Below are 13,343 nucleotides of genomic sequence, written 5' to 3'. Positions count from 1 at the left end.
ACCAATAGGGTTGGGTACCGAAACCCGGTTCCACTATGGAACTACGCAACCGGTAGGAATCGGAACGCAAATTTTGGTTCCTCATTTCGGTTCCACTTAATGTGTCAACTGAAATATTTTACCTCTGTTGCTCCGAAACGGACGTAAAAATACCACACTTTCTCTGCAGTCTACCGTTACTTTTAAAATGTCATATTTTCACTCTGGGCTCACCAAAACGGACGTAAAAGCATATTAACCAATTCACTGTTAGGTGACTTAGGTTTATTTAATATATTTAAGTAATTTAAAATGTTAATATGCTGTTAAATTAAAAAAAAAAAACTCTATAAAAAAAAAAAAAAGAAAAAAGCCTTTCTTTGATGTCATTTTTCAGTTTTTCAAGAATCGGTTTAGGAATCGGAATCATTTTAAAAGTACCGGTTCGGCATCAGAATCAAATCGTTTCCAAAATGTTTTTTCGCACCGTCATATGTTTTATGGTCACGATACTACACATTGCTGCAGCTCCTCTTTTCACCCTGTGTGTTGAGCTCTCTGTTTTAGCTACAGAGTGAGGCATCTCACTTCTGTTCCATCTTTGTTGGGAGTCACACATGTGCAGTAGCTAGGTAAGCACTGCTAGCTAATCAGAAGCAGAGTATGAGGGCGTGCCATGCTAGCAGTTAGGTGAGCATTATAACATGTGTTACAAAGTGACCACATTTGTCTCTGAAGTAAAGGCTGGACTACAATAGAGCTTTTTGGAGCAGTTTGTGAACAGTGTTTTCTGTTGGAGATGGTAAGTCCCTTTGGGGTGGACTTTGGGCTTTTTCACTTTCTAAACCTATAACGTGCACAAAAAGATATATAAAACTATAAAGGAAAAGGAAAAAGCCGAACAGCATAATACGAGCACTTTAAATCTTGTCTCTCTGCAGTAACTACTAGACAGTCACCTCGTTGTACTCCTGGACATCGTCCTTCAGTTCTTCCAGCTCTTCTTTCTCCAGAGTCAACAGCCTCTTCTGGCCCTTCAGCTTGGAGCACGCGTCACTCAACAGATCAATCTCTTCTTTGGTGATCTCCTCACCCTGGAAAACAAACATACCATTGAAGAAGTTTGCTCCTAAATGGTAAAAAAAAAAATAAAAAAAGATATCCACTACTTGGATTAAAAACTTCTATTACAATGTCCTTTAAAAACATACAATATGTCCTTAGAAGCAGACCAAATTAAATCTGACTTAAAGACAAATTTATTTTAGAAACAGAATGATAAACATGTCGGCTTAAGGTCATATTTTCCCTCAAAGTAAATACAAAGTAGGTTCAAAAAGTGCATTCACTCAACCAGTACCACATATGCATTTAATATAAACCCACATAAGAGACCAACCCAAACACACAAAGTGGGTAAAAGAGGGAAGCTCTAGAGGACACTGGGATACTCCACATAACCAAGGGTGTAACTTTGGTTTTAGAAGTGTGGGGGGAGGGGAGAGAGAGAGAAGAGACAGTGGGTCTGGGGGTCCTCCGCCAGAAAAATCTTATCTTTTTGAACCCCATTTCCTGCATTTCTACATACATATAGGGACTATGGTGATGTAAAATCCAGGAAAGAATTAAGTTGGTCATAATTATAAAATCTGCCAGAAAAAAATAGAACTAAACTATGTATAAGAGAAATATGTCTTACTTTCTTCATTGTTTGATATAGGGACCGATCGCCAAGACGTGAGAGAATCATTTTATGAAGTCAAAAATGTTCACAAGTGGGTGGGGACACAAATTACGCCCTAGCCCATAACCCCAAAACACATTACCACAACTTAATGAAGAGAACTCTGTGGAGCTACGAAGGCTGTTAGTTAAGAGAGGGAAACTTGGTCAGTGACACTTTCTGGAAGGATCGACGAGGAAAAGAGAAGTCCATATAGATTTGGGCCAAACAGAATTTGCAAGTTATACTTTAGCATTTCTTTAACCAATTTAGATGAGTGGGGATTTCTGTAACAAGCGAGGAAATGCTGGCAAATGTTGACCATGACTACCATGGTTTGTCCACACTACAATTTGTTTTATTCTAGAAAATAATAATGCCTATATATTTGGCTTAAATGGTCAGATTTGTGTATATATAAAAAAAGAAAATATAGTTTGATTCCAGTCCTTGTAACGTGTCTGTGATTTGTCTGCTCTCTTTGCTATGATTTACCTTGTCAGCTTTTCATCCCACTTAAGAACACACAAAGCTGAATACGGGCATTTGTGGTTTGGCCCCTACTTGACTGATGTCAACATTCATCTCATCACACCCATACAGGCCTTGCATTTTAGGGTTATTCCCTGTAATTATGATTATGTTCTCACTCCAACTGAACCTGAGATCGAATGGCAGTCGGAAAAAGGTTTAAAAAATGCCAGAATTCTATGCAAGTACTGTTTAACCCTCATTTGGGCGGGTCCGCTCAGAGAAAGACAGGGCAGATAGTGTGTGTGCAGGGGTAAACTGGGAATGATGTGAGGATCATTTGGGAGGAGACATCATTGAACCTAACCTGGTAGCGCAGGAATGTCTGCCACTGTTCAAACTGTGAGGTACAGAAGACGCAGATGAAAACGCAACAACAAGTGAGTGACAAAAACATCAAAAAATACAGCCTGCATAAGAAAATGTGTCCGCACTAAATATATCAAACATTAAAGTTCTGTGCTGGTCAAGGGTTAGCGTTACCATTAGGGAAAGAGTTACAATAAAATCCTCTGTGACATGAGTTTAAATTTCTGCTATAAACATTCTTTGGTATGTTAGTTGAAAAGCTAATGACTTCTTAACTTAAGGAAATATTATCTACAAGTAAAAATACAAAACAAATTCATAGATGTATGTAACATGGTACATACATTTATTGAAATGCAAAAAGAAGTATTCAATATAGTACATCTCTGATACGTACAGCTTTAGAGAGGACAGTTTGTTGTTTTAGTCTTTTTCTTTTGTTAAATACTGGTACATAAAAATGTATGTAGAAAAGTATGAGTTCTTTATAAGTTTACCAGAAATCAGAAACGTCCATGTCCAAATTGCAACTACAGTCATGTGAAAAAATTAGGACACCCATGCTAAAGTTGACTAAAAAGAGGAATAAAAAAAATCATCTTTTGGAAATTGATCTTAATGCCTTAATTAAAAAAAATGAGGAAAAATCCAATCTTTAAGGACACCAATTTTCTTTGTGAATGAATAATGTATCGTAAATAAATAAATGTTGTTCCTTAAAATACAGGGGGCATAAGTAAGTACACCCCTATGTTAAATTCCAATAGAGGGAAGCAGATTTTTATTTTTAAAGGCCAGTTATTTCATGGATCCAGGATACTATGCATCCTGATAAAGTTCCCTTGGCCTTTGGAATTAAAATAGCCCCACATCATCACATACCCTTCACCATACCTAGAGATTGGCATGGGGTACTTTCCATAAAATCATCTCTCAATGCAAATCAAACCAGCTATTAAGCTAACTGAAATAAAACCATACCAATCTCTAGGTATGGTGAAGGGGATGTGATGATGTGGGGCTATTTTAATTCCAAAGGCCAAGGGAACTTTATCAGGATGCATAGTATCCTGGATCCATGAAATAACTGGCCTTTAAAAATAAAAATCTGCCTGCCTCTATGGGAATTTAACATAGGGGTGTACTGACTTATGCCACCTGTATTTTAAGGAACAACATTTATTTATTTACGATACATTATTCATTCACAAAGAAAATTGGTGTCCTTAAAGATTGAATTTTTCCTCATTTTTTTAATTAAGGCATTAAGATCAATTTCCTAAAGATGATTTTTTTTATTCCTCTTTTTAGTCAACTTTAGCATGGGTGTCCTAATTTGTTCACATGACTGTAAATGCAAACAAAACGGCATTAAACAGAAATCGACTGATCACACAGACTGCATGTTTGGAGACATCACCTTGATTCCTTCTATGACAGGTGCTGGATCCCTCAGGGTCTCTGAATGTGCAGCCACGTCAGCTTTTACAGGCTCGGCTTCAAACTCCAACTCACCCTCCTGTAGAGGACAGTGATGAGGCAACTGATTCAGTTAAGTAATGAAAGTGGAAGAAGACCACCTTAGTATCTGTAGGATAACATAGACATGGATCAACATGCATTTAGATAACGTTTTTCACTAGGGGTCGACCGATACTGGTTTTTCAAGGCCAATACCGATTATTAGTTGTTAATAAAACCAATATTTGGACTGTACGGTAAAAATGAAAATATTTTAGTCAAAACTAACAATTTGGAATGTTACAAACTCCAACACAAAAGTTTGCTTAAAGGACAAATCCGGCGCAAAATGAACCTAGGGGTTAATAACACATGTGTAACGAGTCGACTGTTCTCTGGGATATGTTTTCATGCTAATCGAATGTGACCAGTTTTAGAGCAAACCGCTAATTAGCTTATAACGCTAGTCGTCGGGGCATGTGTAAAGTAAAAAGAAATTGCTATTTCTATGTATACTCTCTATACTGTATACGTGAACGGTACTGTCTTTATAAACTATCTTTTTAATAAACTGTCTGTACACTTACAAAGTTCTCAATGCTTCGGTTTACATGTTGGGACCCTCATTATGCTACCGTGGAAGTGTGGTGCTATTTTGAGCCTTGTTAGTGGTGTAGAAATAGCGATTTCTTTTTACTTTACCCTCTGCCCCGAAGGCTAGCGTTATAAGCTAATTAGCGGTTTGCGCTAAAACTGGTCACAATAGATTAGCATGAAAACATATCCCAGAGAACAGTCGACTCGGTACACATGTTATTTAGAGCTGAAGATCTTTGCCCGAACCCGTCTTAATTTCTGTCATTTTACACGGGCTCGGGCTTGCGCTGCAAAGTCTGAGGTGTGGAAAACTTTTGACCATGTGCATAATGAGAATAATGAGGGGTTAATGATAATAATAATGAGTGGGTTATGTGAAATGCAAAAGATGCGACATTCTGTTAAAGTACGACAGAAAGCAAAGAGCTGTGCGCGTGCGCACATTTGAATAATGTTGGGCTGTAAACGGGTTCGGGCTTTTAAAAAGCTGTCAATCAAAATGTACTTGTCGGGCTCGGGCCGAATTCTGTCGGGCTCGGGCCTTGTCGGACCTAACTTTTAAGGCACGATTACAGCTCTAGTGTTATTAACCCCTAGGTATATTTTACACCGGATTTAAATGCTTTAAGCAATTATTTAATGAAACTGAAACTTTAAACGTAATACACAGTCAAAAAAAATGAATAAATAAAAACAAAAATAGCTTTTAAATGTGCTAACAGTTTCTTTGCAGTTTGCAGCTGTAGCACACTTTTTAATTAATTAACTTCATTGGTTATCGGTCAAATAAAAACACATATACTGATAATCTGCAAATTGCCAAATATCGACCCTGATAATTGGCCAGGCCGATGATTGGTCGATCCCTAGTTTCCCCAAAAAGACCTCAACAGTCCCGCCCCTCGTCCGAGAGACCTTGGGTTCCGGAAGTAAAATTCCCATTAATTTTTCCCATTGACGTCTGGAAAAATCCGTATATAAAGAGTTTTAGACCATGCCTTAGGCTAACCAGATGGGACGTGACTCATAAACATACAACGTATCATTTTGAGTGAAAAAACGAACAGAAAATTCAAAAAAAGTCAAAGGTCAACACTGTGTACATATCGTCATTTCAGAGCGAAGGAACTACTCATCCCATAAACCACTGCGCACCACTGAACAAAGGAAGCTAACGTTAGTTTAGCTAACAGCTAATTCGGCTAACCGCTAGCTGAGACAGCATGTAATAACTTTAAAATACCCTCAAAATAAAACCTGAAAATAACCGTTAACATATATAACGGCTTATGTAGCCGGCTTTACCCAGTGTTAAGTTTGAGTTAACGTTATTTTAGACTGAATCAAGCTGTCAGCTAGCGGTTAGCCAAATTAGCTGTTAGCTAAACTAACGTTAGCTTCCCGGTGGAGGCTAACGTCAGAAGTGTGGAACTGATCGTGATTCGTGCAGTGTCGTAAATCCTCGTGACAGATCGTGCAGGCAGCTCCCCCTCCCCCTCTCATCACCATCATGAGTTCCACCAATCAGAGGCATCACTGTGGGATTGTGGGATTGTTCAGGATTGTGGGTAATGAAGTACTTATCCAAGACATCGCGAATAAAAGACATTTATCTCTAAACAAGGTTAGTGCCCCATGATTTTTGGCGTCTATATGAGCATATACAATCGCTTAGTCATGTCGGCAAGCTGGTTTTAAGTCTTCCATCGACGGTTACGATTTTATGGCTTATACTGCAACTGTCAATGGAGAAATTGCATTGTATTTTTACTTCCGGAACCCGCTGTGGGCGGGACTGTTGCGCTCTATAAACACCTTATGAACTGTCATGGAAACAGGTGTAGAGGACTGGACATCGCACCAATAAACTTTTACTGAGCACTGACCAAAATGTGTCTGTTGCCCACAAGTATCAAAAACTGTCAGGTTCGGGGCGACCTCTAGCTCACCCAGTAGAGTGTTGAGGTAGGCTGAGTCCTTGGCAGCGGCCCGGGTTTGAATCCGACCAGCGGCCCTTTGCTGCTTGAGTTTGACACGTGTATTAAACGATTCACAAAATCAGGTTCATGATTATGTTGAGACCTCAATCAGTCAAGACACATTTTTGTCAAAGATCTCAAATATTGTCTATATCACTGTATAGTTACCCTGGCAGCCTTCTCTGCAGCGTCGGCCAGCCTCTCATTCTCCCGATCCTTGTTGTCCTGGCGTATGGCCGCCTCCTCCTGCAGCGTGGTCTCCAGCTTGGCCTTGTTGTCCACCTTGGAGAGCTCCATCTCTGCCACCATCAACTGGGCCTCCATTGTCTAGAGAGGAGAGAGTGGGACAGAGTAAAGTAGAGTACCAAAAGATCTGCTTTTAGAAGAATAACCACAAACTAAACCTTACATGCCCGCAGCTGAGCACGGGAGATAAGCAGCTTATCTGCTTCTTCAATACTGTTTACAGTAACTTTTATATCTTTTGCATCTTTAAATCGAAATATCAAAAAATATCTTGTTATACCGTGAAAAACATGTTATTACAATAACGTTTCACGTCATAACTGTGAACCGTGATACTAATACGTTTTTCTTTTCTACATTTAGATGAGGAAATGAAAAATGTGTAACACGCTACAAAGATTTAAAACAAAAAGGAAGATGCTAAACAAATATAATAGTAAGGCATGTGTGTATATGAACGGAAATTGTTTTGTCTATTTTATTTATTTTGTTTTGTTTCATATCTTCTGCATGCAATATGCAATATGTACTGTATATAACATTTAGAAATAAATTATAATAATACATTAAATAAGATTGATAAGATTCTGAGGGAACCTAGGAACAAAATATAAATAAAATAGAATGTAAAAAGGGTTGGTGCAATATGCAAATACTTTAACCTACACCTTTTCGGCCAGTATTGATTAGAAACGAGTTAAGATGACACTGTATGAATTAAGGTGACACTTGTTTTTAACCATTTATGTTATGTTTGTGATGCTATGTATCTATGTGATCAAAATAAACTAAACTAAAGTAAAAAATGAACAGAAACATTTTGTAAAACATCAATTCCAGAATATTGTATAGATAAAAAAGGCCCTTCTAAGGGACACGCATTGCAAATTAGTTTAGGCTTTAAATGCTGTGGGGTGTGGCACAGGTCTATGCTACATACTTCTCCCTATGTAAATAAGGGATATAAAATATATATAAATCTTCTATGTATTATCATTTCACACATACCACCATCTCAGGCAGCGTCTGCAGTGTGGTCTTCAGCTGGTCGGCGGGGGAAAGCGTGTCGGGGAGGAACATGGCCCGGGACAGCAGCAGCAGGGACGTGGGGATCTGCTGGTTCAGATGCAGCTCCAGCCACTACGAGAGCCCAACATCACATGACGGAGGTAAGGGCAGATATGTGATCCGACATGGAGAACAGTAAGACCATTACAAATCTCCCTAACCTTCCATAACAATATCGTTTGAGTCCACATAACCTCTGTGAAGGACTAGAATGATGATAAAACATGATGAATAGAGAATAGAAACATATTTCAGTTTTCAGCTGTTAGATATAGAGATCTCCTCTCAGACCACAAAGGGATTAGACTTGATTTTGCATGTGCATTTTACTTTTTTCCTTTGTTTAATAATGCATATCCTTTGTAAGTCTTTAGAGTGCCAACATTTTTTTTTTAGGATAATAACAATTGGCACCGAAGATTAACTCCAATTAGAGCTGGGCGATATGGAGAAAATCAAATATCACAATATTGATATTGCGGCGATATTGTAGTGTTGACTATTGGCGCTTTCATAAAATATTTACACAATAAGATTTGTGATAAATAAACATCAGCAATGTGACTAAGTGTGTAAAGGAAAATAATAAAACAGATGGAACAGTCTGGTAAGTTCAGAAAATGACATCACTTTACTGTTATGCAGGCTGCAGCATTTGAAACCAGGAATAGACAATACTTGTCATATTCAATATAATATCGATATATTGCCCAGCCCTAGCTCCAATGCAAAAATGTATGTATCCTCTTTCATAAAAATGTGTTAAACTCTAAAGGATCAATCACGTCTAGTCTGTCAAACCTTTTTTTATGTTTTTTTTACAGGGAAAACTAAAATGTACGCACAAAAGAAAATGCACATAAATGGGAAAAAAAGACATCTTAAGTAGGATTGGGCATCGAGAACCGATTCCAACTTGGAATCATTTAAAAAATGTATTTATTTTATTTTATTTTTTTTATTGGAATCACTTGGAGGATTTGGTTTCAAATCTGATCATCAGTTCCAAATTCAACATACGCAAGTTTTGGGTTCCGTAGTGGCCAGGCGCGTGTTGGGTTGCAGCCACGGAGCAGTGTGGCTTTATTTTACGTTGAAAAAACCCTGTCAAATTGAAAACCACCACTGAATCAAAATAAAACTTTCCTCTTATTTGTGAAATGAGCATGTGACCCGTTTCAACTCCACCCTTCAAAGGATCAGAATCAAAAATCGATAAGGACTGGAATCCAAAGAAAGAATCGCAATTGGAATCAGAATTATTCAAATCCAAAGGATGCCCGACCCTAATCTTAAGGCAGTAACATTTCAGTTCTGTAACTGAGGAAAAATAAATGCACGTGTGCAATAGAGTTGAATCGTGTTTGCTGTGGTTACCTGGGCGAGTTGTTCTCTCAGTCGTTCCTCTGTGACTCCTAGAGATCTCATCCCCCTGACGCGACACGCTGCCTGCACCTCGTTCACGTTCAGACTAGCCACCCCTTCCTCGGCTATCAGCTGGATCAACAGAGAGCACACAGAGCTTCTAATGATGAATTTTATTCGTGTCAAAAATGTAATGAAATGCAAGAGAAAATGAAATTATTTAACTGAGAGAGTTCTGTACCTATTACCTCTGACCAATTTCAGATTTTACTCTGAATGAAAGTGGAGCGCTCTCTTCAATTCTGACAATGATAAGGGGAAATGTGGTCATTTCCTACTTGAACTTTAGCACAGAGGTTGATACCTTGTCATCTGCCCGGATGTTCCTGAGCTTCATGATGAGCTGGAAGCGGAGGAAGTTGTTGGTCCCCATTGACTGGAGCTCCAGGAGGCGGCAGAGAGCCACTAGCTGAGGCCGGGTCAGGTTGTCCAGAGTCAGCTCGTCCTCAAACAGTTTGGAGAATTTGATGATCTGCTCATTACTGGGACGTTCCCCAGAGTTCCGTATCTACAAACATGTTAAAGTTGGTGATTTGGAAATAGTTGTTAACGAGGGGAATCTGAAAGCTAAAGCAAACCAGATTTTCACGCAAAATATATCTGTTTTAAAAACCTACACAGTGTTTCCCCCAGTATAGTATTAATATTTTATTCTATTTGCACTCTTTTCAACTTTATACTGCAGCTGCTGCACAACAATTTCCCTAGGGATGAATCAAGTTTTATCTTATCTTAAAAGCAGAAGTTAACAGGACGCCTTAATGCAGCTTTATTTAAAATTGCGTAAAATGTAGTTATTAGAATCAATGCTGAACTGTCATAGTTTACACGACCTACTGTATGACCTAATTTTTCAACAAGTGTACAGTGGAACAAGTGGTGGAAACATTTGATGGTTCCCACCACCAGAGGGCAGTACCGAGCCTGTTCTGACTCATTCCATGAACGCCTGCCTCGGTGACACCAACCTTCTGGAAGAAGGTGGAGAACTCCTCGGTCACGTTCCCCTGGGCCGCCTTGTTCCGCAGAGCGATCTCCTCGATGGTGTCCTGCAAGAACTTGGCCATCTCCAGTTTGACTCTCAGCTCCGTTTTCAACCTCTCCTCCTAAAAAAACATGTCACAAATTCAATGTTATGTTCAAATAACTCCCCATTCTTCATGACAACTATTATTAAATGACATTGTGTTGAGCATTCCGTTTTCATGAATGATATTAACCATGTGATGAAATTAAAGAAACATATCTATTTGTCATTATTTATATGAAATGTTAGATTGCAATTAATAATTAAATAATTATATAATTTTTTTTTATATATATAGTTATGATCATAAGCATTGCCAAACAGATGAGGATTATATAAATTTTCTTTTTTACTAAAATTTGAATGTATTCTCACTGTACTGCAATATGGGAGACTTATTATTTAGAAACATGCATCTGAGGAATAATTGGATAAAGTCCCACAATATACTCATGTTGAGCTCATTGTAGATCAATGGACTAGTCGATTGACAGAAAATGAATCTGCAGCTATTTCGTTTATCAATAATAAATTTGCTTTTGTCATTTTGAAAAAAAAATATAAAAAAGCCAAACAAGTTTACAGTTTCTAAAATGTTAGAATTAAAGGATTTTCTTTATCATATATGACAGTAAACTTAAGATAGTTGGTGTTTTGGCAATTTGAATAAATCACCATGGGCTGACCAATTCATCGAGAAGATAATCAGCAGGTTAATGGATGATGAATATTTGAGCTACTGCGTCTCAAATCACATTGGCATACAATGTAGACCCGACACTGGACTGCAGCTTTTAACAGAGAGTCGAAGTCACGCCCTTCTACTTCCGGTCCATGGGACCTATCTTTTGAAAAAAATGTGAACGGGAGTGAATGGGGTAAGACAAATTATTTTTTGATCCCGTTTGAATTGAGCCATGAATTACACATATGATGTTCATCAGTTTAATAGATAATTTCGCAAGTCAAGAAAGTCTCAGTTTATTATCAAACTGTTGAAGTATAAGACTGTGAAAATACACAATTAGAAAGACTGCCACACTTCAATGTCGCATGGATGACGTCTCACTGAAGCTACCATGTCTGTGTGTATCGTACCGGGGATGTAACGTTACTCAAATGAGCAGAGGATCTTGCTCGTTCTTTTGCTTATCTGCTGAAAACACTTCACTGGATAAAACACATCAGGTAAGATAACGTTTTGTGTGTTGTGGAACAGAGCTAAGCTAGCTAGCTAGTGAGCAAGATGAGCATCAAGCGAGGTGACGTAAATTGTGTGAGAGGAGAGATGTAGTTCACTGAGCGGTTTCACACTAAACTAAGTGGTGATATGAGACTTTCTTTAGTTGATGAACATCATATTTGTAATCCATAGCTCAATTCAAACGGGATCAAAAAAATAATTTGCCTCTCCCTGTTCACTACCGTTCATATTTTTTCCGAATTAAGGTCCCATGAGGTCCACCGGAAGGGGAGGGACTTCGCCTCTCTATTGCACCGACAACTTGCTTCAAAATGATCTGCAACATTGATTTGATGCGTCTCGTATCATGCCGCTTCAGTTCAACGCTTTGGTTACCTTCTTTGACTTTGTCTCGAAGGTGGACGGCAGCATATTGGGGAAGAGTTTCAGAGCCACGGGGAGCAGGAACTCCATGAAGGGGACGATGATGAACACCAGGAAGGGAAGGAGTCTGAAGACGTCGGCGCACGTTCTGAGAAACTAGGTAGAACATTTGGAAAAACTGGAATTAGAAAATAAGAACTTGTAAGATGTGTGTGTCTATATTTCAAATACCAATGGCTGGTATTATTCACATTAGGGCTGCACAATATATCTTGTTTTATATTGTTATAACTATAATGATATTAACTGGCGCAATAAACACATCGCGAAAGGCTGCAACATAACGTGAAAGACACTCAGAGATTTTTATTAGTTGAAAGAAAATATCAGTAGAAAACGGCACTTTAAAATGCAACTGTCATTTTTTTGTTTTTAGTGGTGCCTTTTATCTTCAATTCAATGTTCAATTTGTTCAGTAAAAGAATGTTGGAAATAGTTTTCCCCCAGCTTTTTTTTCTTTTTTTTTGAAATTCAACAAGCAATTAGTGGTTAGTTTATTTTTCACATTATTAAACAACATTATCGTATATATTCCTCATATTGTGCAGCCCTTATTCACATTCATTTGTTGACCACCTAAGCCAGCGTCGGATTGTGTTTCGGATTTGCCGATGATGCTGGCTTTTCAGGAGTATCGTTCACTCCCACCAGGCTGAAGTTTGAGCATGCCTCCAGCAGAGAGCAGCAGCGTGAGGGCAAGCCAACCCTGTGAAAATGTTTACCTCATCTTCCTTTGTCTCTTGGTACAATCGCCCTGCTCTAGCCCTCTACTGTAGTTCCAACAGTCAGCACTTTTAACCCTGTCCCCATACATCCCCGGGGCAACAGAAACCTCCTAATTCATGCGTTAGTTTTGCATGGAGCTGTAGACCAAAGTGAACATTCTGCCTCACAAGGCTCAGAAACTATACCCTTGAGCCAACAGGAAGCACGTTTGTTAAGCACAAACATGAACAATCCTCAGAGTTTAAAAGTACCAGGCTAACTCTAGTCCACTTCATTGTACGGCTCTACAGAAATGGCTCTGAGGGGAGAAGGCTAAAACATGAGTCCTTCTTTCTCCACCCTTTCCACCTGCATGTCAGCAGACCAGTAGGGTAAAGGATTTAGGCCAGCCTGAGTGAAAAGGCCTTTGTCCGCAGGTCCCATTGACATGTATATCATCTCCCAGAGTTCCACATCAAAAGAGTGGGAGTGACAGATTAAAATAGAAGGAGCCTTAAAACGGATGCCTGAGAATTGTAAGTGAATATGAAAGGGGGAGATTTAGGAGGCACAGCCAGTCCAGGTTAGATGAATGGGATGTAGATGGGCTTGGGACAGGCTCTCCGAGGGAGTCAGCTGCATTTGAAAAGGTGCAGATGGGCTGGT

At 38.9% G+C, this 13,343-nt stretch overlaps 1 protein-coding gene across 6 annotated transcripts in view; it reads right to left on the bottom strand.

Annotated features, from left to right (window-relative positions):
• The window catches only part of letm1 (leucine zipper-EF-hand containing transmembrane protein 1), a 44,575-nt gene that overhangs the window by 17,016 nt on the left and 14,216 nt on the right, over nucleotides 1-13,343 (bottom strand). For 4 of the 6 annotated variants that reach the window (XM_031280292.2, XM_031280291.2, XM_031280294.2 and 1 more), the window contains exons 4-12: nucleotides 11,925-12,068; nucleotides 10,287-10,424; nucleotides 9,623-9,826; nucleotides 9,271-9,390; nucleotides 7,834-7,965; nucleotides 6,748-6,906; nucleotides 3,963-4,061; nucleotides 2,541-2,573; nucleotides 939-1,073 (exon numbers count right to left, since the gene is read on the bottom strand). In XM_031280292.2, the coding sequence (XP_031136152.1) occupies nucleotides 939-1,073; nucleotides 2,541-2,573; nucleotides 3,963-4,061; nucleotides 6,748-6,906; nucleotides 7,834-7,965; nucleotides 9,271-9,390; nucleotides 9,623-9,826; nucleotides 10,287-10,424; nucleotides 11,925-12,068 (1,164 nt within the window). The remainder of the gene's footprint in view (nucleotides 1-938; nucleotides 1,074-2,540; nucleotides 2,574-3,962; nucleotides 4,062-6,747; nucleotides 6,907-7,833; nucleotides 7,966-9,270; nucleotides 9,391-9,622; nucleotides 9,827-10,286; nucleotides 10,425-11,924; nucleotides 12,069-13,343) is intronic. The other 2 variants (XM_031280293.2, XM_031280297.2) reach the window with 1 other exon arrangement.

This window comes from Sander lucioperca, chromosome 18 (genome assembly GCF_008315115.2).
Source record: "Sander lucioperca isolate FBNREF2018 chromosome 18, SLUC_FBN_1.2, whole genome shotgun sequence".
Lineage (NCBI taxonomy): Eukaryota > Metazoa > Chordata > Actinopteri > Perciformes > Percidae > Sander > Sander lucioperca.
Note: the sequence above shows the minus strand (reverse complement) of the source record. Positions and strands in the feature narration are given on the sequence as shown.